This window comes from Chenopodium album, chromosome 15 (assembly GCF_948465745.1).
Source record: "Chenopodium album chromosome 15, dcCheAlbu1.1, whole genome shotgun sequence".
Classification (NCBI taxonomy): domain Eukaryota; kingdom Viridiplantae; phylum Streptophyta; class Magnoliopsida; order Caryophyllales; family Amaranthaceae; genus Chenopodium; species Chenopodium album.
The window spans coordinates 9446784-9474338 of NC_137848.1; the positions used below are offsets into that span (position 1 = coordinate 9446784).

The window sequence follows — 27555 nt, forward strand, 5'->3', positions numbered from 1 at the left end:
TTTTTATGCGGTCGCAATCTTACGACTGCTTTGACAACGGTCGCAAATTTGCGACCGTTTTGCGACCGTTTTTAACCTTTTAGACGGTCGCTACGATGTTTGAGCAATTAAAAATAATTCTAAATTAAAATAAATCGTTTGCGACCGCCAAAGACGGTCGTAAATGTTATACTCTGCGACCGTCACAGAGACGGTCGTAAATTTCATAATCTGCGACCGTCAAAGGCGGTCGTAAATGTCATAATCTGCGACCGTCAAAGACGGTCGTAAATGTCATAATCTGCGACCGTCAAAGAGACGGTCGTAAATGTCATTATTTGCGACCGTCAAAGACGGTCGCAAAAAGCTTTTTTTTTTTATATAAAAAAATTCGGGTATATAACTACACCCATCTCACTCCAACCCTAATTAACTAACCTCACGCCGCTCCTCTTTCTCTTTCCTCTCCTCTCTTCTTTTTCTTTCCTCTGAATCTCTAATTTACTTCCTCTTATCTCTCTCCTCTCTGTTTCCTCTCTTCCCTTCACCGATTTTTGCCACCATCTTTCCTCCGCCACCATATTTCCCCCACCACAATCTTCACTAGCTCTCCTCCTCCTTAAAGGAGTACGACAGCGGGCGGTTTTATTGGCGAGTTCGGGTTCGATTTTCTCAACAAGTACATTTAATGGTTTTTAAGGTGGAATTCGACCATGAAAAGTCTAAATCTAGACTTTTTTATGGCCGAATTTGGCCTTATTAAACCAAATTTGAGGTGAAATTCAAAGTTTGAGGTATGTTTTCATGTTTTTGATTTATTTTTTGTTTCATTTTTGTTATTTTCGTTTAATTTTTGGTTGATTTTCGTTTCGTTTTTGGTTGTTTTGTTTGATTTTTGTTGTTTGTTTTTAGTTTTAGTGGGTTTGATTTTGTTTTTGTTGATTTTTGGGTCTGATTTTTGGGTAATTTTCGTTTAGTTTTTGGTTAATTTTTGTTTCGTTTTTGGTTGTTTTGTTTTTGTTGTTTGTTTTTGGCCTAGTTTGTTTTAGTGGGTTTGATTTTGTTGATTTTTTGGTTTGATTTTCGAGTAATTTTGGTTTAATTTCGTGGTTTAATTGTCATTAATTTTTGGGTTTGATATTTAAAGTGAAATTGTTTGATTTTTGTTATTTTTAGATTTGTTTTTCGTTAATTTTAGTTGGTTTAATTGGGTTTTATTTTCATAAATTTTGTTGAGGGTGGCTTTTGTTGTGGCCGATTGGGGTTTTTACGGCAAAGGGTTGGGGTTTTCACGGCAAAGGGATGGAGATTATGGTGGTTGGGTGATATTTACGAGGTGGCTGGTGGTGTTTTAAGGTGGGTAAAGGTGTTTTAGGGTGGGTAAAGGTGATGAGGCAGGCTGCATTCATAGGAAAGTGGGTGCAGCTTTTTTTTTGTTTTTTTTTAAACTCTTTGCGACGGCCTTAAGCGGTCGCTAATTTCCAGATTTGCGACCGCTTCGTATGCCGGTCGCAATTATATATATTTGCGACCGTCGTCCAAGCGGTCGTTGAAAATATAAAAACGGTCGCAAAAAAATTTGCGACCGTCAAACGGTCGTAATTATTTTTTTTTGCGACCATATGAATAACGACCACCACGTTACGACCGTTGACGGTCGCAATTAAGTTCTGCGACCGTTTTTGCTATTTTCAACGACTGTCAGAGGCGGTCGCAATTTGGCTAAATTTTAGCAGTGATCTCTCCAATCTCGAATCAATATTACTAAACTCATACAATTAAACCTGGCCAAATCTAATTGTACAGCATTTAAACAATCAATAGGAAATCGATTTAGCATTAACAATCAATAATCATAAAATTACCCCTTCATATTATTTATTAGATCCCCATAAACCCTAGAAAGAGAACTACTCAGACATAATTAAAGCTAAACAAAATATAATAATTAAACAAGACATGAAGAAATTGAATGAATAAAAATACTGAGATTAATAAGAGAGAAATCGTACCAAGACGGCGGAATTACAATGGAGTTTTAGGGAACAAGAGAGAAAATAAGTCTAGAGAGAGAAAGTCTAAGTAGAGAGAGAAGGAATTAAAAAACTAGAGTAAGAGAAGTGAAAAAAAAGTATCTAATCTTGCCTAATAAAATTACCTTAATACTAAAATACTAAACAAGAGTTATCCGCTAAAACAAATTAATCGGAACTAAGATTCCCTAAAAGCCACTCGCGCCCGGTCGGGCAAGGGGGCGCCCGACCGGGCCCGCCTTTTTTCAGGTCTGAGGTCTTCTCGCGCCCGGCCGGGCGCGTGCTCCGGGCGCAGGCTATCTCAAGTGTTGCTTCGCCCCGCCCGGCCGGGCGCGCCTTTGGGCGGAGCCTTGCTGGTCCGGGCGGAGCTCTTGGGCTTCACGGCTATCTCCTTGGGCCTCCGAACTTGGCCCAATTGCCTTGTATTTCCGAAACTGAGCCCTTAATCACCGATTTGCTACCTCCAATCGGTTTTGGGCTATCGAAAGTGGTCGCGGCCTTCCAACGCTCGTAGTTGCTCCTCAAAAATCCGGGAAAATGCTCCAAGTACGCAAATTCCTACAAAACTCAAGCAAAACTACAAAAACACTGGAAAACACAAATTAGTAATAAAAGTGGCTCGAAGGAGCCAAAACACTACTAATTACGACCAAGGGACAGGGGTAAATATATATATATAAAATGAACACATCATGTGGCTGACTACACGGTGTGACCAACTAACATACAAGTAACCCATAATTAAGTAACCTCTACTGATTTGTTTCAAAAAAAAAAGTAACCTAACCTCTACCGATGAGTACCGAATTGTAAAAAAATCCAAACCGAATTATCTATTCGGTTTGGTTTTAATCCATATTACTTTCGCCCCTACTGATGACCTAGTAACTCTTGACCGACCTAGTAACCCCTCTGACCTAATAACCCCTGACCAAGTAAATCCTTCGATCTACCTAGTAACCCCTGACCAAGTAACCCCTTCGACCTAGTAACCTCTGACCAAGTAACCCCTCCAACCTAGTAACCCCTAACCAAGTAACCCCTCCAACCTACCAAGTAACCCTTTCAACCTACTTAGTAACCCTTGACCAAGTAACCCCCTGATGTAGTAACCCTTCCGACCTAGTAACCCCTAACCTAACCACCAATTCCACCACTAAAGCAGCCACCAAATCACCAATTTCAACCACCACAACATTCAACCATCTACCCTCTCACGCACTTCCAAAATCTATGAAATTGTGTTAAAAAAAAGTAGTTAGGAAATGACGACATTGACAAAGGAGTACGAGTAGTCCAGCGAATCTCCGCCCCCATTCCTTCACTCTTGACTTCTTCTTCCTCCTCTCAACTCCATTTTTAAACTCTTCTCAATTCCTTAAACCACAACTCCTCATGTTGTCACTTTCCCCTGCGCAACCAAACAACCAACAACAACAATTTCGACTTCCAATCCACAAGCAATCAGTGTTTCAGCCACCAATAATAATGATTTCGGCCATTAATTGCAACAATTTGATAAGGAGCATCTTCGATCTTCGCCTAATTGAAAACCCAGATTTGTGGTGTAGAAGAAAAGAGGAGAGAGAAAATCCAATTGCTATCTCGAGAAGAAGAAAAGAGGAGAGAGAAGACTTGTGGTGTACAGTAGGTCACAAATTATGTTAATTTTTTTTTTTTCTCTCTCGCTTATATATATATATATATATATATATATATATATATATATATATATATATATATATATATATATTTGTTTCTTAAATATAAGTTTTTTTCAAAAAAAAAAAAAAAAAAAACTAAGAATACACCAGCAATGACACACGTCATCTCTTGATTGATTGATCCTACTAAGTTTATTTTAACTTACATGGACTTATTGTAAACAAAATGAAAATATGGGTTTATTTTTTCATCATATACCGTTGAGGCGTTGATTAATTTGTTTATCCATCATATACTCATGAAAATTTTCAAATTCATCATATTTTATCCCTTCCCTTTATTAGGATGATTTGACTTTTGATACTACCAAAAGACCCCGGCCGAAGTAACAATTACTTTTTCAATATTTTTTTTTTATTTTGTTGACCTTAGAGTCTAGTTGGAAGAGTATCCTATTGAGATACATGAGATTGTACAAGCTGATTTAAGCCCAAGTGCCCAAGCCCTACTCAATAAAGCTGCTGGCGTTTTGCATCAAAATAAATAAATAAATAAAACTAGAACTTTTGGCACAAATTAACGGTCTTTGTTAGTGGTCAACAAATTATTTTTTTCTCATTTTGCGTGCCAAAAAACTACTACTTCGTTAAGGTTTAGGGGTCATATGGTTCTTAATTAAGGGACCAAATTGAGATCGGAATTGACTATAAGTGCCTTGTTTTGCATGTCATAAAATGTATCAATTTGCGTGCCATTAATTTGTTTCTTTTTTATTATTATTTACCGTATAAATTTGCTTGTCATAAAATGCGTCGATTTGCGTGCCAATGGTTTGAGTATGAGTCTCTTTCGCCAACTTGTACTGCCACTTGTCAATTATGTACACTCTCTAATCTCTACCGTTATGATTATTACGAAGCAAAGGAGTATGTATTTACTAAAGGAGCGTAATAATCAATAAGATCTTTTCGAGAGGACACCACAACTTTAATAGGTATTTATTTCATTTCACATTTGAATGTTACAAAATAAAGTCAAAGTAACTTATATGGCGAAAGTCGATACATGTCAATTTAAATGGAATGAAGAAGTATGTGTAGAGCTGTCAGTTTCTGACCCGAACCGTTAAACCCGACTGTTTCGAATCGATCCGAAAAGGAACTGAACTGTTTAAAACCCATTTTTTGGAAACCGAAAACTGACCCGACCCAATTTTTTTCAAACCGAAACTGAACTAAACCGAATTTGTACAAACCGTTACTAACCCGACCCGTTATCAAGCCAAACCGTTACAACCCGAAACTGAAAGCAACCCAAACTGATTATGTTTAAACCCGATAGTAACCCGACCCGTTTTAAACCGAAAACCGTTAAAACCCGATAAAAATCCGATAAACCTAAATCGTTCCAACCCGTAACCCGTTGTGACCGAACCGGTTATAATCCGTAACCCGTTGTGACCGAACCGTTTACGACCCGTAGCCCGTTATGACCAAACCATTTAAAACCCGTAACTCGTTATGACTGAGTCATTTACAACCTGTTACCCAATATGTTTATGATCTAATCTGTTTCAACCCACTACTCGATAAACCCAACTTATTTATGACTTGACTTGATTATAACATGACTCGTTCCTACCCATTATATGGCTAATTCGACTCGATAATCATCCGACTCAATTTTAACCCGATATGATTTGATTAGAAACCCGTTTCAAATTGGGTAAACTCGTTTTCAAACCAACCAAGTTCAATCTAAACCGATTATAACCGAAATGATAATGGTTGGACCCGATTTCGCCCGATCTATTTTGAACCGAAACCCATTTTCGAACCGACCCAGTTAAACTCAAACTGATTATGACCCGAACCAATTACGACCTGTCCTGATTAAGACCCGGACTGTTTTTAACCGAAACCCACATTAAATGGGCTAAACCCGTTTTCAAACCGACCCAGTTCAACCCAAAATGATTATGACCCGAACCGACTAGAACCCGACCCGATAAGGACCCGATCCGAATAGAAACTGCAATTAAAAAAACCAAACCGAACTAACCCGATAATTTTCAAAATCGACCCAAACCGACCCGCTTATTATTTCAATCCGTTATAAACCGACCCGTTATAACCCGAAACTGATAAACCCAACCCAAACCCGAACTGTTTAACCGAATTGACACCCCTAAGTATGTGCATATACTTTGGTAGTTTGGCGCCAAAGGTCTGAGTCTGAGTCTCTCCCGCCACTTGTACTGCCATGGCAACCTTCCCCTTCCGTCCTCTCAATTCTCCGTCGTACTTTTTCTCTCTCTTCTTTCTACCTTTTACTTCCTTTTTTTTTAATCATTGTTATTGCCATTTCTCAATAATTATTATCGCCATTTCTCAATTATTTAGCCAACGAATCTTGCTGCAATTTGATGATTTTGTATAAACCCTAATTTCTGTAAATTAATTTGATTATTTATTTATTATTATTTTTTTTTTTTACAGGATGTTGGTTTTCTTCCGGCATGGCTTCAACCTGATCATTCAGCGACGACGCCACAAAATTTGGATGATGATGAACTCTCCTGCCATTCTGTTCAGGTTTCAATAATTTAGTTTTACCCCTTTTTGGATTTTTAATTTAATTTCTACAAATTCTTTTTCTAGGGTTTCATTTCTATTGCAATTTACTTTTATTAATGTTGATTATGTTTGTTTATGCGGGGTTAAAGACTGCATTTGTTGAGTTTTGATCCATCTTTGGCTTAGAATAATGAAAAAATGGTAATAGTTTAATCAATAGTGTGTAGTTGTACTTTGACAGTAATTAGATTGTTGAATATGTTGATTTGCGGTATCGAAAATATGGTTCGGTTGTTGTTAGATCACGGTCTTAAGAGAATGAAGTAGTATTTATGTTGTCATCCAGTTAGTTCAATTGTAATCTAGGGTTTGATTTTTGTACCTGTTTATACTGTAATATATGTCTTGCGTATAATAAGGAATTGTAGGATGTAGCTACAGGGTTGTAAATTTCTGTACAACATTATGTTCTTTAACTAGACATCAGAAGCCACAATATGATGAACCATTGTTATTTAAGATTGACAAGTAACACAGTGGGATTACTATTCTCGCGTCTCTTATTGACTGGCTTTTTCTTGGTAGGATTTGTTGATTGTCATACTTCATTCACGAGTATGGAGTTGAAGTTGAATAGGGTTCTTGCCTCCCTGAAGTTCCTGATGCCTTAGAGAAAAAAGCTGTTAATGTTATATATTAGTTAATGACCATTTGTTTTGGGAACACAGGCTTATATCTACAAGACCTCATGCTATTTTGTTAAAGAATGAGAACATTTCATGCTATAGTAGTGGTACAGTTTTGCTAGATGTCACATACACAAATTCTGTTTTAATGTTCAATCTGGGTGCGGGTGCATGTTGGTTGTGGATGCATGCTGCCTCGGTCAATCGGTTGCATTAAATATTGGTACTTATAGATGGTGTTAATGTTGCACGATATATTTTTAGTCAATGATTATCACAATGAATTATTGTGTTTATTATAAGCATTTCCAGAATGCCTACCTGTTATTTAAGTTTCTGCTGAAAAATGCAGAATGTGGGAGAAAATAACCAAGTGAAAGATTCCAACCTTTCAACAATTAAAGATAGCAACACTAAAAGATGGTTTCGCTCGTTATAGCAGATACAATTGTCAGCTATTTCGATCTGGAGAAGAAAGCTTGCCAGTTACCCTCACTACATCTTGTGAAAAGGTGCACTTTAAAAGCTTTTAAACAATTGGTATTATATTTTTCAACTTGGGATGCTATAGTACTGAACTACTGAATAATGAGTATTAGAGATATACTTACCTCCGTTTTTTATTAGTTGACACGTATACCTTTTTAAGAAGTTTTTTTTTTAGTTGATACGTTTCCTTTTTGGGTAAGTTTTATACCTTACTTTTTAAGTGTACCCTACTTGCTTTATCATTCTCTCTCACTCTCTCTCCTCTCCTTAATATGTGTGCCTAAATTGAACGTGTCAACTATTTAGAAACGGAGGAAGTATATATTTTTGTGAAGATATATCTTCTTCCAAAAAAAAAAAAAAATTAAAAATAGAAAGATATATGATCTCTTTTCCTGCATATATTTATTCATAGCATTGTCAAAACACTATTTATAAGAGTTATTTTAAACTTTTTAAAATGTAGGGATTAATAACATTTTATAATTTTTATTCGTAAAATTCGTGTCTCATCCCCCATGTTGCAATATTTGGGGAATGGAGAAAAAATTCATCAGGTTGGGGATGGGAATCTGATGAATTTTGGACCTGCTACATGGACAAGAATGAAAATATTAGGCAGGAAAGGGGAAGGAAAGACCAACATCCACCCTGCTCCCCCATCCCTAGTTTTGTGATTTGAGGTCTTAAAGTGAAAATTAAAATATCAAATGTCTATTTTGGTTTACTTTAGTGAAAAAGTATCAAATATTCAAATGTCTAAAGTTTAGGGGAAAAGTATAGCACATCACCTTGTAGAATCATTAGAGTTTAGCTGTTTAGTTGCTATAGCTATTTGAGTTTTATTGGGCTCTTGGGCTTACAAATCCTGTACTTTTGAGGCTTGGTTGGTCAATTTGAAGGGATAACAAGCCCAGCTCAAAATTTATTTATACATGGTTTTACTCATTGCTCAGGCACATAAACTAATTTTGGATCTTAAACATTTCTTTGTATTATCGTTTTTTTTTTTTCACTGCAATAGTTCTCACTTCCACTTAATAATATTTCGTATCATTTTTAAAGGTAGTACGGTAAGTGGTAACAGAAACTTATGAATGAGGGAAAAAGAATAGTCTATTGTACATCATACATGGGGATATGATTGAATTACTACGTACATACGAAGTACTTGTTATTGATAAGACCACCATGGGCACCATATGTATTATAATATGTCAAATAATCGATTGTACATGCACATATTTAGATTTACAAGTTTCAATCATATAAAATGAGTGTGGTAGTGAATCCGATTTCATTTTTCCACCCTGACAAGGAAATTATTTGCTTCGTGTAAAGTTTTTTAGAGGCTGAATAGAATCACAAGATGAAATCGTAGATAAGAATTAGAATGGTATGATACGATCAGTTTGTAAGCCACTACGAAATCCATAATCTATAAAACAATGCAGTTAACCAAGAAAAGCAAATTCCTTGCTATATCATATTCAATAATCAGAAATGTAAACATGATGTCTATTAAAAAGAGTTTGCCCTTAGTAGTTCCGTTATTGTAATTTTATCTTGAAATAATGTACCAAAAAACACATATATCATTCTAAGCTGATCATGGGAGATGGGTTTTGTGTTAATTTTTTAAAACAAGGATACAAAAGTTAGTGGTTTCGTAACTTTTGCTCTTTTGCTTAGACGTTTAGTTCAACTGTCTGTGTTATAGTAGTAAGTTTGTACCCTAGAATTCTCCAAGAATTTGTTACTACTTTTCATCAAAACGAAATTCAGAGATTTCCTGCAGAATTTTTTTAGACAGGATTGATATCAGATACATTGCTCTGTTGTTGGCTGATGCTGTTACTTAATAGAACATAACATCAGATACAGTTACATAACTTACTCTAGTATCATAAACTGTCATTCCTATATTATGCTCTTAGTGTGTCATTTGACACCTCCAACCTTTCGTGTTTGCTCCTCGTTTGCCAGCAATTCGATAGTGTCCATTGCATATGCTTACTTTCTGAAGACAGTCAACAGTGCATATGGCGACAGGATATATGCATTTCACTATTACTTCTGACTTTCTGAGAGTAACATATTTTGATGATTTTAAAATCTCTTTACTTACGAATATTTTTGACTTGATAAGCTAGTTGTGTAGATAAACTACCACACTATTTTAAAATTAAAAGATTCCGCGATTAGGATTATTTCTATATACAAAACCAAATTGCCTATTGTTAATGTTACAATGTATGATTTTTTATTGGCAATTTACCTACCAAAAGATTTGTTAATTTCATGTTTTCCGTGTAACATAAGCTGCTTAGATTCCTTTTCTTATATCCTGAAGTAGTTCTGCATATCAGAGTTCAGAAAAATATCATCTGCCGGAAATATGGATACTTTTGATGCCAGTGAGCTACCAGATTGGGATTCCGTATTTGGTTCAGAGGACAGTTATGCTGACAAATTTCAACAGTCAATTCTGTTCAAGTCAATGCAAAATAAGTCCAGCCAGCGTTCTGATTACCGGCTTCCTAGCCTCGACTTTGATATCTCTAGTGTGTTATCAGAGGTCAGGAAAGAGTGGACGTCACAGCAACACAAAAAATTTGTTGATGCTGTGGTTCACTTGGGGGTTCAGTATGCGAGTCCTGAGAGTATTGTGAAGCAGATGGGTGTGGAAGGATTGACCTGTGAGAATGTTGCAATTCACTTGCAGAGATACCTGATTTATTGGAAAAGGACTCGACCAAAGCTTCCCTTTGATGATCATGCTCAAGAAATTGGGCAGTATTTGGATGATGACTTACTGACTTCAGAGCCGCAGAGGCTGATTTGGGATATACTGCTCCACAGAACATTTGTGGAAGCACTAGCTCAGTTGGGGATCAACTATGCCAAACCAGAGAAGATTATGCAGCTGATGAATGTGAAAGACTTGAAACTAGGGGATGTGGTAAGCCATATTCAGAGATACCATCCTTATTTGATGGGGTTGGCAAATGATATATCAGCCGCAGAGCAAGCAGAAGAGAAAATACCAGTTATTTCACAATTGGAAGGCACAAATATGCCTGTATTGGAGGAGCATATATTTCATAAGGTTTTGACCCTACACGATGTGAGCATCTTGGATATTTTCAGTGTCCCAAAGGAACATGCTGAGAAGTACTTCCCATCACTTACCAAGGAGAAGATTCGCCTACTGAATTTTGTAGATCCCACTGGGAAGCTGTGGCAATTTCCCTACTCTTACTGGACAAGCGGCCACAGGTATGTTCTGATTGGAGGATGGATAGACTTTGTCAAGGAGAAGAAGCTTGTAGCTGGTGATACTGTCTCCTTTGGTCGTAAAGTTGGAGATATAAGTGAGGATAAGTTCTTCATTAGTTGGATTCATAAGGCTGATAGTGTTCAGAATCCTCTGCCTTTTGATGATAGTGTTCAGAATCCTCTGCCTTCTGATAGTGCTCTCCACCTGGACCAGACCCTTGTTAAGCCTGCCTTGTCTTCTGGTATAATTGCTGATAATGCCTCTGTTCCTTTCACTCCGTCTCCTAGTCTAAATCCTAATTCCCCTCGTAACCCTTCATTTGATGTCATGGTTGTTGATAATGCCCCACCTCTTTTTACACCTACTACTCTTAGTCTTTATTCCCCTCTTAACAATTCATTTGATGAGATGGTTGTTGATGATGCTCTTGCTCCCTTTTCTCCATCTCTTAGCCTCAGTCCTGGCCCCTCTCTTGATAAGTCTTTTGTTGGGATGACAGCCAATGATGCCTTGTGCTATTGTGCTTTGTTTCCACATAATTATGAATTCGAGAAAGATATGGTTGTTCAGCTATGGATGGCACATGGTGTTTTTGTGAAGGAGCCAATGGAGAGAATTGCGGGTCTGTTTTTTGAGGATTGCCTCGACAGGGGTTGCTTCTTGTTTTGTCGGACCAATTTGGTGACTGGGAAAGCAATGTACAAATTCAAGAGAGATGGCAGTGTAGTGTCGCTATTGATTTCTAGCAGCAGCCATATTGTTCTGATAGAGAGAAGTTCTAACTTAAATGATGTCTCTGAAGAAGTATCTCATGTGTCTATCAGGTGTTACAGACAGAAAAATTATACTATCATACAAGAACTTAAAAGGTTCAAGCAGCTGAAAACACTTATGTTTCTCCATGGTCATGAATTGAGCTTCAAGCAAGTCCCACGCGATATCTTTTTATCATTGAGGTTGCTACAAGTTTTGGATTTGAGTCAGACTCATCTCTTGGAGCTGCCAAGTTCTATAGGGAATATGAAATGTCTACGTTATTTAGACCTTTCAGAGACTCTTATCAAACGTTTGCCTGAAGCAATTGATTGCCTTGAGAATTTGCAGACTTTGAAACTCCGAGGTTGCTTGAATCTCTCTTTTTTGCCAAAAGGTACGAGAAAGCTGGTCAATCTGCGTCATCTTGATCTTGATGTCCGTTGACATTTACGCTCAATGCCCCCGGGGTTAGGGACTTTAATCAACATTCAAACATTGTCAGCTTTCCTTGTTGATCTGGAAGAAGAATGCAGCATACGGCAGTTACAGAATATGAATAATCTCTCAGGGAACTTTTGCATCTCTTGGCTTGAGAATGTGTTGACAAAGGATGAGGCCATGGAGGCTTGCTTGCGCAACAAATCGCAGCTTACAAAGCTTGAGTTACAGTGGAGTGACACACAAGATGAAAATGTTTCAGGCAATGGGGATTGGAATGGAAAAATATGTTTTCCCTTGTCTTCTTACACTCACAATTAAGTATTGCCCCAAACTCTCCAGTTTACATACACTTTCAAATCTCTGTTTTATAAAAAATTTGGAGATAAGTCATTGTGATATGCTTGCATCTTGGACTGATGGCAGATTGCCTGCTTCAGTTAAGACACTCATTATTGAGGATTGTCCCATGATCTCTGTGGAGTCGTTGAAGAACGGAGGTCAAGACTGGCATAAGGTGGGGCACATCCAGAATTTGTGGGTTGTTAATCAAGAGATACCTTCTGGTAAATCTTTCCACGCTACTTTTCTTATTTTTTTTTCCCAGGATAAGGACTTAGTTTTGTTTTCTTCTTTTTTGATATTGATGGTTGTTATACTAGTTCTAGAATATGCAATAAACAAGATCACAGGAGCTTTAGGGATTTTTCTGAATTTGATGTAACAAATCACTCCTTGATATGAATACCTTTATTATGGAAGATTTACCTAGATATCCAATAGCTATATTTATATATAAATTATATGTGTAGAAAGCCTGCTTTAGTCCTGTCTTTGAAAGTATAGTACTTCCTTAATGAAAAGATAGTTCCTTCTTGGATAATTGGTATTTGACCATCTCAATTCTAGTTCAAACAAGTGCTCTATTGTGTTTGACACGTCAAGGTCTTTGAAATAATCAGATAGTAGATTATAGAACTTAGGAAGTGCGTTTTGCTTCAACAGTTCAGCTAGTGACATAAGTACCATGCTAGGACTTGTTTTGGGCTGTCCCATCCCAATGAGCGAAAAGCTATTAGCACTATTTGCAGGGCCTACATTTCCATGCTGATTTTTCATAGTAATAATCATATAGAGTATAGCAAATGAATGAAATGCTACTAATATTATGTTAATGTATTGGGATTGAATAATGTTGATTGGATGGATATCATAAACCAAAGGTGGCAGTATCCTGGACCATTTTATTATAGAAAGTGGACAACTAAGATGAGATGAAAGCAGTTTATAGTTTACTTCTCTCTCTTTTCCACTATGCTCTGATTTTATGTTATTAACTGAGGTTTTTTCCTCCAAATTTCGTGACACATAACTTGCATGGATTTACTGAATTTGGATGACATTTACAATACAGTGTTTAAAAGATACATTTAATTTTCCAGGGGCAGCAGAGTAGCTTCTTTCAAATGCCCGGCACCTATATGATTTCAGCTTATCTTTGTCTCCAAGCGTTGATTTTGGGCAGCATCCTGCTTTTTAATTGACATTTTGAAGCCGTAATGTTATTTTGCCAATTACTGTGAGGATTCTCAACTCTCATGTTTCATAAGCTACCTTGGCTTTGGTCTTTTGATACATAATATATATTTATCCAGAAGATCTAAAATTTCTTTGGCCACTATTTGCATCGCCAATCCACGGGGTCTTTAGGAGATAGGTTAAGGTAGTCTTGTTATGCTCTATTTAGTTTTCTTTTATTTTTATACATAAGAGGAATATGGGGACTGACTCACAATATGGGGATGCTGTAATTTCTTATCTTCAGCCATATACAGGTCTAGAGGAGTTATGCATAAGTGGTTATGGTGGTTTAGAATTGCCTAGTTGGATCAGTGATCAGGCATTCTCTAAACTTGTCAGCATCACCCTCTTTGAGTGTGAAAATTGTCTCGTCCTACCATCACTTGGGAAATTACCTTCATTAAAAGTTCTAAACATAAACAACTTCCACAAATTGAAGGTGATTGATCATAATTTTTATGGAGGTCTAAGCATCCCCGAGTACATAGCATTCCCTAAGCTAGGAGAAGTTGACACTTAAAAAATATGCTTAGCTTAGAAGAGTGGACGGGAATCAGGAGTTCCGACTTTCCTCAACTTCTTAACCTCACAGTTAAGCATTGCCCCAAACTCTACAGTTTATGCACTGTCCTGCCTTTGTTCCCTTGAAAAACTAGAGATTAGTCATTGTGCAGTGCTTGCTTCTTGTCCTGATGGAAGGCTGCCTGCTCGGGTAGAAAAGTTCATAATCGAGGATTGTCCCTTGGTTAGTGCAAGGCTCTTGAATAACGGAGGTCACAATTGGCTTAAGGTTGCACATATTCAACATGTATGGAATGATCATCAAGAGACGTCATTTCATTTGGCCAAATAGCATCACAGGTATAGTAGGATCGGACATACTATGTGAATGTGCTTAAATTTCTTTGGCAGACTTGAAACTAGTCTTATATTAAAGTACCATCAGATTATTGAATTCGGTTTAACTTGCATGTTTAATGGTTCTCTTTTGACTATAGCCATGTTTGGTAGTAAGCTTATTGGGGGTAAATTAGCTTATTTGACTAACTTTAGCTGATTGACTAGTCAAACAAGCTAATACAAGCGTTTGGTAGTAAGCTTATTGAAAGAGCTTATTCCACTAAATAAGCTCTTTTTGAAAAAGCTCATTTTAGGAGCTTTTTCAATTATCTTATTCATTAATTATTGTGAAATGACACTTATAACCTCATTTAATTTAAAATCCTATCTAAACTACCTACCCCACAATTAGCTTATTGGTCATTTCACATACTCAATCACCTTTAAGCTATCAGCTATTTACCAAACACTTTTATAAAATCAGTTGATACAATAAGTTAGTCAAATCAGTTAATAAAATCAGCTAGTCAAAATCAGCTAACTCAATTAGCTTCAGCTTTCAGCTTTCTCCCAAACATGGCCATAATGTCTATGGGATAATTTAGATGAAATTTTACTATGAGTCAATGCTGACTTGCAACTTTGCAACTAGATGGACTGTGTAGTTATTTGGTACGGAGTACCATCTTACTCTTGGCTGAAATTTTCAAGTCAATACGTTCTGGTTTTATGATTTTCTATTATTGGTTTGAGTTAGCAGCTGCTCTGACATCAGTTACATGTGACATTGCTACATTTCTGCAAGTAATATTAAGGTGAAATGATAAAGATTTCCCAGAACTTTTTTTGCCTTGACAAGCTAGTTGTCTAGATAAATTTGATAGCTACAAATTTTTTTAAGATACAAAGATTCCACGATTACTATTTTTTTTTTTAAATAGAAAACCAAGTTGCCTATTGTTAATGTTTACACTATGATTTTTTAAATTTACTGGCAACTTGACATGTTTAACTTTATCAATAGGCAATTTTTTTTTTCTTTTTTTTGACAAGAAGAACAAAGATTTCATTAATGAAAGATAGCTAAACGACACTTACAAACAAATCCTAAGAAATCTAAAATTCCAATACAAGTACAAATCACCTTAGAACTAGTTATACGCAGATTCGATCAACTATCGCCTTAATAAAAATCTTCATCTGAAGCAATACAATCTGTGAGTTAGCTCTAATTCGGCTTGAGATCCACGGATGAATAGTTGTTTGGGTGAAAAAACTCATATGGCCTTCTAGATACTCCTGAAGATTGTGAAACCCTAAATTTTCAATTTTTGACAGACGAATAAACGAAGAAATTAAACCTACTAGGATAAACACCATCATAGAGATGAGATCCATTTATTCAAAGCAATTAAAATTTTTTGGGGCTTACCATCGATAAAAATACCGGTGGAAGTCCCTACAAAAATTTACAATTGAGACTAGAAGAAAAGAGATGAAAGAGAAAGAGAGAATAGGAGAAGAGTAAAGGAAAACCTTAAAAAAAAAAAAGGCAAAAGAAAATTTAACAATGGACACTAGAAAAACCCTCTCAAGGGAGAAACCCTAGAGGGTAACAAAAAACCCTCCCTAGATTAACAAGTTATCAATAGGCAATTTGGTTGTGGAGCTGTTGAAGTATATGAAAAGTGATTTAAGTTAAACATGTCAATTACGGAGTATTAATAGTGCTTTCTTTTTTCTTTTTAGGCGTCTCAAAATGTCGTTCTTACTTTATATTTATTTGCTTTTAAACACTGTAAAAATACCAAATACCTAAATACCCGTGCTAAGATCATAACTAATTGGGTCCAACTTCTTGGAAAAAATTGTGTTTGGGGTTAACTTTTTTTTACTTAGTGTTTGAAGTCTAGAATAGTTTATCAGGTGAAATTTAGGTAATTGTGTGCAAAAAAAGTTAGACCCTTAGTTAAAAAAACTTGGACTCTTCTAGTTAACCAATAAAAAAAATTCTTTCTTAAAAAAAAAAAAAAAAAAACTTGGACCCTTCTAGTTTTTTTCCCCCCTTGAATAGTCTTCTTTTTTTTTTTTTTTTTTTTTAAAGTTATAGTGATACATTTCCTGTATTATACATTTTATTATTAATAATAATTTAACTTAGTATTTTTTTAAATAGTGAGCACACTTAAAATACACTAGTTTAGGTCCCGTGCCATGCACGGTAATTTTCAATGCTATTATTAATTTACAACTATTTTAATCAATGTAAAAAAATTGTCAAAAATTAGTGTGAATTAAACTACTGAAACATTTACTAAAATGAAACATAATCATGGAAAAATAGATTAGCTAAATATGTACTTTAAAGTTAAACATTTGAGTATATGGTTACTTTATGTATTTCGATGTGGTATTGTTGTAGTGTTATTTTTCTTGTTAACTAAATGTAAAATTTTAAAGTTATGTACTAACCTTGCAAATAAATTTTCTTTCTACACCCTACTAAAATCACTCTATTATTTCATCCAAAACTGCGCAACCTAAAATAATATTATTACATATCATTTAGACAATTTACTATTTCTTATTCAACTTTTCTCCAGACATGAACTCTAATTAGATATCAATATATTTTAAATTATATTTTGATAATATTTTATATAATAATTAATAGTTATTAGTCAATAAATTATATAGTTATTGACTGATGTCCTTATGTAAATATTGGTTATCAAGGTAATTTACTTACACAATCCAAAAAAAAAAAAAAAAAAAAAAAAAAGTAATTTACTTAACAAAAATAGGTAAAAAAAATATTCCGTTGAAAATCTACTACGTATATGATATTTTTCCTTAAAAAGTTATTGTATTTTATAGTTTATTCTTTCTATTATTAAAGATCTAGATAATTTTTTTTATTAAGGTTATTTACATTTTAGTCAACTTTTTTTACCTCATTAAATTTTACTTAAAAGAAGATTTTCTATAAGGAAATAAAAGAAAATAAAAAAAATTATTTAAGGACACACTAGGCGATGACATGTGTCATTATCGGTGTGTCTTTTAGTATATAGTTATTGATTGATTGATTGATGATTGATGAATTGATACTTAGCTAATTTAGTTCTTTAATAATAATTCATGCTTCATTTCGATAAATCTGTAATACAGAAGAAAATAAACAAATTTTGTTATATTTCACAATTTTTTTAGACAATTGTTCACTATTTAAAAGTGTAAAATTGATAATAATACTAAGAATTATATTAATAGTAAATTCTTTTAATATAAGTAAAATTTGAAACAAATTTAATAAATATATGAAGCTTATTTTATAAACTTAGATTGCAATAGTCTAAAAAAAAAAAAAAAAAAAAAAAAAAAAAAAAAAAAAAACTTATCCTAAATTGACAAATCCCGTTATTGTATTGAAGATTTTTTTTGCACCCTTATTTTAGAGGATTCAAATACAACAAAAAATTAAAAATTATTTTGTACATAATTATGATATTAATTTTTTTTTATGAAAGACATTTATTTTCATAAATTACTAAAAATTACGAAGTATTACTAAAATATTTTATCGTTTAAAATAAAATCAGATCATTTTGTATGATTTTAGTTTAATAAAAATGTTTTTGTCCCATAAAACAAGTGCTTTTGTCAAATAAAAAAAATTTATTTTTTTAAAAAAACATCCAAATTATTCATAGTAATTTAGAGAATCAGATTAATTTGGAAAAGTGATTTATGTATTCGACATTGTATTAGTTTTTATTATTAATTAGTTAATTTGGAGTTTTAGAATTTACTAGCTATTTATATAATTAAATGCATTAAGGGTCTAAATTTATTATATAAGGGGTCTAACTTATTTTATCTTAGGTTAACGGTGAGTTAAACTAAGGTTAACTAAGCACTAAAAACAAATTAAAAAAAAAGTTGGACCCTATTTGTTACCTTAACTCTAAATATCCTCATATTTTCTTTCAACATTTATACCTCCACCTGTGTACATTGTATTTTAGACCAAGCTAATCACCTTGTGACTTTGAGGTCACAATTTCGTGCTCCACCAACTACATTTGTTTGGGAGTAGAGGGATTATTCCCTTACCTCCCCCTCTACTTTCAAGCACTAACCTACGGATATAGATTGACTTGACCTGTGAGAGGTGTCAATTGACAAGTCAACATTGAATTGGACCCATTCCAAATAGAATACCTAAAGTAGCCCTCTAATGTAGACAATACACAAGAGAGAAGTGAAAAGCTGAAAACTTTAAAAGTAGTAAATCTCAAAAAAAAAAAAAAAAAAAAAAAAAAAAAAAAAAAGACCGTACAACTCAGAACAAGTTAGGCCCTGTTCTTTTGAACTTTTGGGCAGAGCTGAGCTGAGCAAAGCATATTTCAACAGAGCATATTTCATTATTATTGTTATTATTATTATTATTATTACTATTGAAAAATAACAAAAACCTACAAAGTCAATTGATTTACAAGAAATTAGTGGGAGAGCCGAGATACAATCTTGGCCCCTACCCGTCTAGGTATAGCGGACCCGATCCTGTTGAAGATGTGAGCAGCTGCACGAGCACCAAAATCCCGAGTCCTAGCGAAATCCTGAACCCGCTTCAACAACGCAACATCATCCTTCTCTAATTCCCCCAATGAAGAAAAAGAGAAAGGAAGAAAACCATAGTCAATAGCCCTACAACGTGCCCCATACTTGTCCCACTTCCGCTGAGCCGCAGCCGACACAACAAGACTAGGAACGATGTCAGACAACCCTGATTGTGTTAAAGGAGAAGACCCCGTAAAGTCAACGCATACATCAAGGCCTCTATCCCGGGAATAAAGCAATACATCTGCTGGTTGAAGAGCTCCGTCATTCCTTCCAATCAATCCAACGTTAACCCCTTTTCTTGCAAAATTCCCAGATCAAAAACAAATATCAACAAGGGTGTCACGAACAATGTTGTGCCTATGTTTAATATCCACCATCCCAGCACAAGACACTGCATGATCCCCATAAATATCTCTATCAAAAACCCTCCAGCAAGCAGAATACGGTGTCGAAACGGAGAACAAAGGAACTACTAACTGGTAGCAAAGAACACAACAGTAAGTCTTTCCATTCATAGTCTGACCCAAACCTAATATCAGGACGGCTCGCAACTGACCGAAATGTGATCCCCCTACAGGGACTTCTATAAGGCAACCTGACGTGGAGATAAGGAGAAAGTGGATTCTTATAATACCCGAATATTTTATGATTAATATTTTATGATTTATATAATAGATTTATATAATAAAATAAGTAATTTTTAATTATTATTAACTTTCCATAGTTTGATTTTTATACTTTGGAAAGTATAAAACCTAATCTTATAGAACTCTCGTTGTTTACGAAAGTATAAATACTTCTTATTCCCTAATTAATTTTAGCTTTGCCTCCACTCCAATTGATCTTTTGTAGCTAAACCAATTTCCCCAAATTTCTTTCGGTGAGTTTATTGTACTTTTGCACCAATTCCTTTGCAATGCAAATCAACAATTGGATTTTATACAATCCAAGTCAACCCATCATTGTAATCTAATCATGCGAGTATCAAATATACACCCATATATAATTTCATTACCACCATCATGCTGCTACCAATTACTAGGGCTAGGACTTTGCGATTCATTTCTTTTGTCGAGGTAGTAGACTGTGGAATTGTTTCCGAAAGGTGATCACACTATATCAATTCGGAGACGTTTGTATTTTTATTATTATATGTAATCACACGATCTGATACTTTGGAGTTGTTTGTGTAATTATTTGATATAATTATTGTATGATATGATATTCATATTTATGATTCATGTATATAGTTACATGATTTGATCAGATTTAATTATATTGTCTTGTTACTATTGTTGTATGTGATTGATTGTTTTATTATGCAAGGGTTTTTAATGTTGTTTCTCTAGGGAGTATTATTGTTGAGGTTTTAGAGTTACTGATATAATATTGGGTTGAGAACTGATTATATTTGGGTATTAGAATTATTTCCCTATGAGGGTTGAGACGTTTTATGAATTGATTTGTTATGTTATTTGGGAATCTGTGCCATTGTTGAGATATTATTTATTAGTTTATGAATGATTATTTGATCGAATATGTGATCAAAAGGTTGAGAATGATTATTTTGTTCTTGGTTTGAGGCTCGGCGTTATATACCTTGCTCCTTGGCATGTTGGTAAGAGGATGATAATCATGAGTTAAGAATAAGGTACAATCTTTATTTATTTATTTTTCAATGGTCCCCTACAGTGGGATTTGGCCCGTTTGTGGTCTCGTTCAAGGTGTCTTTCTGGTTATTGAGAGTATTCAAGTTTTTATACTTGTTGGTTTGTTATTTGAATTACTCATGTCCAAGGTTAGGTATAGAACAAAGAGCATGACACACTTATGGGATAGAGATTTGAGTAAAGAATAGTATTTTTTTTGAGGTAGGGTTTGACAATGGTTACTTTTTAGAGTACAAAGTTATCTTACCCTTGAGGTATCAATGTGTAATGTAGTTTTGAACTACATTATATTAATTGTTATAAATTGAGCTAGTATTGTCAATTATTCTATTATACTCTATATATTCTGATATGTGGTGATTACTCAGCTTTTTACTGACGTGTATGTGTTGTTTTGTTGTGCTACTTTTGTTTGGGGCCATGTCTTTTTCTTATGGTGGCCCTGCGACGATCTATTTTGGAATTTGTCATTAATGGTGAGTAGTCAAGATTGTTTAAGCAGGTTGATCAAGTGATCGTAGCTAAAGGAGCTCAAGTGATCGATTAGTGTTTTTATAACGAGTTTGTAAAGTTGTATGAATAGCTCACTTAGATTCATTGGGTTGTAATTATTGGGATTTTGTAAGGCTTAGCACTTGACAGGTTGTCAAGTGTGGCGGCAATACCTCCGATTTAGGTGTATGCTTCCGCAAATTTATTTAAATATTGTTTATTTTTCCTTTAACTCTTGTTTATTATTAATTAGTAAATCGGGGGTGTTACAATTCTGCAGAAGCAGTGACCTTTGTGAAATATATATCTACCAATTTCTTCATGAGTATGGGGGCAGCGATCTCACTAGGGTCACTCATAAGGTCAGTCTCTACAGTCCTATTAAAAAGATTAAGAGCACCATCAAAGGGCGGTCTTGGACCAATAATTACCAGAATTGCGAAGAAGCGTAGCCTGAAGACCAGAAGACTGCAAACGCGATGCAAGGAAAGCATAATGTCGAACATCACCCGCTGAATAGACACCCAAGCAAAAGGTAAGGTGGCAAGTCGCATTATTACTATTACTATTATTTTATTACTAGATCTAAGCCCGTACGATACACAAATTTTTATCAAATATTTTTCTATATTTATGTTGATTTTTTAAATTTTGTTTTTTCTATATCTTATAAATAGCTACCTTTAATTTAAAATTATAATAAAAATCATATCTTTTTAAGATAAATTTTATCATTCTTTTTTAATCTAATCTCATTTTCTTAAAAAATCATTATCCATAAGGATTATGTTTTTCTAATTGTGACTTTATGTACTTTAAATATTAATGATAACAATTATCATAGATAACATAAAATTAAAGGATTATATTTTTTTTAATTGTGATTTTCTTTTAAATCATAATAATTATTATTATCTGTATTTTTTCAATTTAATTTGTATTCAATATATTTTTAAATTTTCTGTAGGACAACATGTTTTAATAATATTTCATAAAATTATGATTTAATATATTCATAAGATTAATTAATGATTTGAATTCTCAACCACTATAATTTAAGTTCATAAATCTCATTCTTCAATCAATTTTGAACGAAAGTGTTGAAAAAAGTTGACTTTAATTGAGGCATAAACATAATCACCTTGTAATTTAAAATAAGAAATAAAGTTAATTTAATATATTCATAAAATTAATTAATTAAAAAATAAAGAGGCTTATAAAAAAAAATTAATAAATGGAAACAATGTATAAAAATAACTCCTCGTTAAATAGCATCATATCCAAACTTATTAAGCTAACTAGTTTGTGGAAGTTTAGTATGTCAAACAGGCAAGAAATTCGTAATTTGATTTTCCTTACTTAAATCTGCATATAAAAACAAAATTCAGTAAATAAAACATAAGCATATAATCGTTAAGTATCCCCAAAAAAAATAAAATTTAAGTAATGGCGATTACAAACATAAATTTAATAGGACTAATAAAATTAATATAAGAATTACCTAGCCATTGATTACCTAAAACGACACAAAATTACTTATACAGAATTCTCTTGTGGTTTTGTATTGATACGAAATTTTGTTGGTTTCGTATGATGTATCGTCAATTTATAATGGTAGGCATGACAAGTTTTAATTTAATTATGATTAATGAACAATTTTTAGTTCTTATCATAAATTCTATAAAAATTTATCTTTAATGGTATTTTATCATTTAAATTTAATACTATTATTTATGATATAATCATATAATAATAATTTTTTTATATATAAATTATCATATAAGTTATTTTTTCTAAATTATCATGTTTTAAATTTATAATTACACGATAAAAATCTTTCCCATATAATTATACTAAAATGCCTACTTTATTTATATATACTAGTTAGTGACCCGGGCGATGCCCCGGGGGTTTTTTTTTTTTTTTTCTTCAAATGAGCATTGACATTTAGTTCAATCATTTAATAAAACCACCAAAGAAAATTGGAATAAACCCATCGGTTACCAAATTTATTAGGCTCTACTTTTTGCTCCAATTGAAGAATGAAAATTATTACAATAAGTAAATGACGCATAACAATTAAATGAAAATAATAGAGTGAAAAGCTTTTATATAGATCAGTTAGTGGTATCCTTTTAATTGTTTGTATTAATGATATTAATGAGATTTTAGTTTGTAAAACTAATCATATATACAAATGAAAAAGATTCCCCACATATTATATAGGTTGTGAGTTGTTAATATTTTGAGTTGAATGAAGATTGTGGGCTGAATCAAGTTTTTAAGGCAAATAAGAACGAAAATTTTAAGAGTTATTAAAGTTTCATTTTTTTTTGGGTCAGTTTCTAAATGTCAATTTATTACAAAGAGTAAATTACACATAACAATTAAATGGAAATAATAGAGTGAAAATGTTTTAGTTATTCCTTAGTGGTATCTTTTTTGTAGAGACATTGCTATTTTAATAGAGTTAATTGGTTTGATTACGTGGCATATTTGATGACATGGCTAAATAAGAGAAAAAATTGACACATGGCAGAATGAAACTTCTTGCCTTTGAGTTTTAATAATAATATTGATTTATATAACGGAATTTTCACCATATACCACTGAGTTTTAACTTAATTCACCATATACCACCAAAAACTTTCTAATTCACTATGTACTACTGAGTTCCTATGCAATACCACAAAATACATTTTTTGATAACTGCCGTTAGTCTGCTGTTTGGGGTATTTTACTAATTCACTATATACCCATGTTTATAAAGTTATTTCACCAGATACCATTAAATTAAAAGATATTTCATCATATGCCACTGAATTTGCAACGGCTATTTTAGGGCTTGTTTGGCACCATTTTTGGTTTTCAGTTTCCTGTTTTTTTGAAAATTAAAAACTGAAAACAGGAAACAAGAAAAAGGCGTTTCCTCTTTCCTTTTGTCAGTTTTCAAAATTATTATGATTTTAATAAGTTTAAATTATTTTTCTTTCATTATGTGACATACATCATATACTTTTAATAAACCAAAAAACCAAAAAAGAGAAAACCACAACAATGCCAAACGACCCCTTGTTGCATCTATTATTTTTTGCTGCTTCACTACTCTTCTCTTGAGCTCCTTCAACATGATCTCATCTCCATGACATTGTGTGTCTATGTTTCCCCTGCTTTGAAATTCATAACCCGAAACAACATTTTGCTCGGCATTACCCTTGCACCATCGAAATTTCTCTCATATATCACACTTATACTACAATTTGTATGGATATTTTGCCGAATCATAGCTCCTTATTGCAAATTTCTTCCCACATGTACAAGCTTTGTTTGGCATTCTTATGTATGCATATTCGTAAGATGACGATGATGATTTCGAGTGTGTTGACATCTTTGCAAATGCTTTTAGAAGGGTGAAGTGCTATCTCAATTCCTCAAGTATTATGTTTATATACATAAACTATCCGTTATAACAGTCAACGACTAATTTTTTTTTTTTTTTAAAATAACCATTGTAATTTCTGGGTATATAGTGAAATATCTTTTAATTTAATGGTATATGGTGAAATAACTTTATAAACATGGGTATATAGTAAATTAGTAAAATACTCCAGACGGCAGGCTAACAACAGGCTAACGGCAGTTACCAAAAAAGGTATTTTGTGGTATTGCATAGGAACTCAAAGGTATATGGTGAATTAGAAAGTTTTTGGTGGTATCTGCTGAATTAAGTTAAAACTCAGTGGTATATGGTGAAAAATCTATTTACATAACTTATATAATTACATAATTAAAGATATTTAGTTTAGTAATAAGTAAACAAAAATTAAAAGTTCTGATTTGATCTAATGGTTTCTTAAATAAGCAAATACTCTGTATTGAATAGAGATGATTGATGTGGGTAGTTAAGGCTAAAAACAATCGATATTTGAGAAAATATATGCAAGTTTTTTATTTGTAGGATTGATCTGATATGAAACTTAATCAGATAATCTCACAATACGAAATTAAATAACAAAATGAATAGTAAGAATATCATTTGAAACAAGTGAGTAAGTAATAATTTTTTAAATATATCAATTACACAAAACCATTTAGGTAAAACAAATTACATGAAAAAATTATGTAATTAACAAATTACATGAGATAATTACGTAATTAACAAATTACATTATACTTTGTAGAATATTTTCTTTATTTTTGCAATGATCTAATTTTTGAGTATTTGATAATTTGCTTAACTGAATTAACTTATATATTATTGTATCTTGTTTTTATGTGATTAGTTGGAGCCTATTAGAGATACTTTAGAATAAGCCCCTTAATGAGCTTCGGAGAGCTATCAAATCAATTTGTAATTTTTTAATTCATTCTATTTTGTAGTTAGTTTTATAATTATTTTTTTCTTTGTGTTTTAAATTTATTAATTTGAATTTAATAATTGTATCAAATATTTAAAAATAGTGAAAAAAAATGCGGGATTGTTGTACAAGGACAAGGATGAAAAGTTCATTGGAATGATAGCTAGCGACCTTCATAGGGAGTTAGAGAAGAAAATGAAGATGTCGCTAGTATTCTCGTGTGCAATGGTGGATGGAAATCATTTTTTTTGAAGATGTGTCTGATATTCTCGACAAATATTTCAACCAAGTTCATTACAAATTTGGAAAGTTTGATCAAAAATACCTTTGGTTGCACCCACCTAACAAAATTGAAGACACTGACATTATCTTTTTTTCATTGTCAGGTATCGTACGATGCACGGTTTTCCATATATTAATCTCAAGAAAAGGTATTTTCGTATTTGATTTTTTTTTTCTATTTAATAATTTCAGACAAAAAAAAAACATAATAATTTAATTAAAGTGTTATTGCCTATTACAAAAGTATTATTTTTTTTAAATGTAATTTATAATGCGACTTTATTTATTGTTGTTATGTATTTTATTTGTGGTTGTTAGTTATATGACAATTGAATTTAAAAATATAAATAAATTGTAAATATGATTGTTTACACAAATTTCGAGTTTAAATAAATAAATACGGGAAATAAAGTAACAAATGAATTTATATTAATATATGAATTTTGGGTACAATCTCTGTATAAAAGTTTATAATAAAATAAATTAAGTCCTCTGATTCTGTTCCGCAGCTTGACGATGACACGTGTGTGACACCTGTAGGGTGACGTTTGATGACGTCGACTTGAGTTTGAACGCAGGGTGACGTTTGATGATGACAACATGTATTCAAGGGCTTTGTTTGAATACACCTAAACGAGGGTTTATGAAGCTTAATCCCGTTCAAGTGTGTTTGAGTGTATCTGAACAAAGTCGACACGAGTTTGATGTGCTTGTTGACTAACTTTAGAGAGAATTTCGTATGTGTTTTATGAGCTCTTGGAATAATGATTTCTCTGAATCCCTCTCAACTGATGGAGGAATGTGTATTTATAGGAGATGAGAACCCCTTGAGTGGACTTAGTAGGTTTGGGCCTGGCCCATTTTATGACTTAGAAGTCTTTTAACCTGGTCCGTTTAATTTATTTTATAACCCGAATTGTATTTGATTAATTCAGATTATTTATTTGGGTGGGCCCAAAAATAATTAAAATGGATCATTAACATGATTTAACCCAAATTAATTTAGTTAATTTAATGTATGACACTTATAAAATTTTTGTGCCTACAAATTGCCCCCTCGAGACTGTGTCACATACACGATTTGAAGTGTTTGGCGTGACAAGGTCTCGACCCTTTTATTTGACTTGAAAGTCACTAGTACTTTTTTTTTGGCGTGACAAAGTCAAGGAAAAGGCTCGAGATGTAGCAGCATTGGTCGACGACGTTCCCTAACTTGCGGAGGGTTGTCACAAACAACTGGAGGTGATTTCAAGCGAAGTTATCTTCGATCATGTTTCCTAGCTTGCGGAAGATGGTCACAAGGCGGTAGAAGATCGTTTCAAGAGAAGCAATCTTCGATAGTGTTCTCTAGCTTGCAGAATACTATCACAGCGGAAATTGGAGGCAGTTACAAGCGTAGCAGTCTTCAGGCAGTATCCCCTAGCTTGAGGAAGATCGTCACAACAAATCGGTTACCTCCAGAGACGTGTACTCGATGGTGCAAGATACGCGTTTCTTAACTCTTTTATCTGTTTAACTAACGCTAGTTTGCAGGTATCGGCATTACAAGAGTGATTTAGGATCGCAGAACGTTCTGAATCATTCTCCGTCCCTATCGCTACTTTGACTTTTGTTTTCGAAACTTGCGTTTCTCCAAACTCAGTCAAAGTGGGGGCTTCTGTAGACACCCAAATGTGTCTCCCCAAAACCAAACCCGATGATGAATACTTTTCACGTCGAATTATAATCGAATGAAGTGAAAGTGTGGAAAGTCTAGTGTTGCGGTTAGTTTTTATTTCTCTTCTTTCTCTCTGTTTTCGAAAAC

General features: G+C 33.5%; 1 protein-coding gene across 3 annotated transcripts; it reads left to right on the forward strand.

Annotated features, from left to right (window-relative positions):
- Window positions 1-5918: 5918 nt before the first annotated feature.
- On the forward strand, window positions 5919-13902 carry LOC145581836 (uncharacterized). Of its 3 annotated transcripts, none has more exons than XM_081638864.1 (5): window positions 5919-5977; window positions 6176-6271; window positions 7292-7451; window positions 9798-12468; window positions 13345-13902. In XM_081638864.1, exon 4 carries the CDS (start codon window positions 9827-9829, stop codon window positions 11906-11908), a length of 2082 nt encoding a protein of 693 aa, XP_081494990.1. In that variant the 5' UTR covers window positions 5919-5977; window positions 6176-6271; window positions 7292-7451; window positions 9798-9826; the 3' UTR covers window positions 11909-12468; window positions 13345-13902. The 3 variants fall into 3 exon arrangements, with proteins under 3 accessions (XP_081494990.1, XP_081494991.1, XP_081494989.1); XM_081638865.1 differs by lacking the exon at window positions 5919-5977 and having other exon boundaries at window positions 6049-6271; window positions 9798-12223; window positions 12329-12468; XM_081638863.1 differs by lacking the exon at window positions 5919-5977 and having other exon boundaries at window positions 6049-6271.
- The last annotated feature ends 13653 nt before the right edge of the window (window positions 13903-27555 follow it).

What these genes read in the sequence shown, in the direction of transcription:
- LOC145581836 (XM_081638864.1), top strand. Translation starts at nt 9,827, where the DNA reads ATGGATACTTTTGATGCCAGTGAGCTACCAGATTGGGATTCCGTATTT.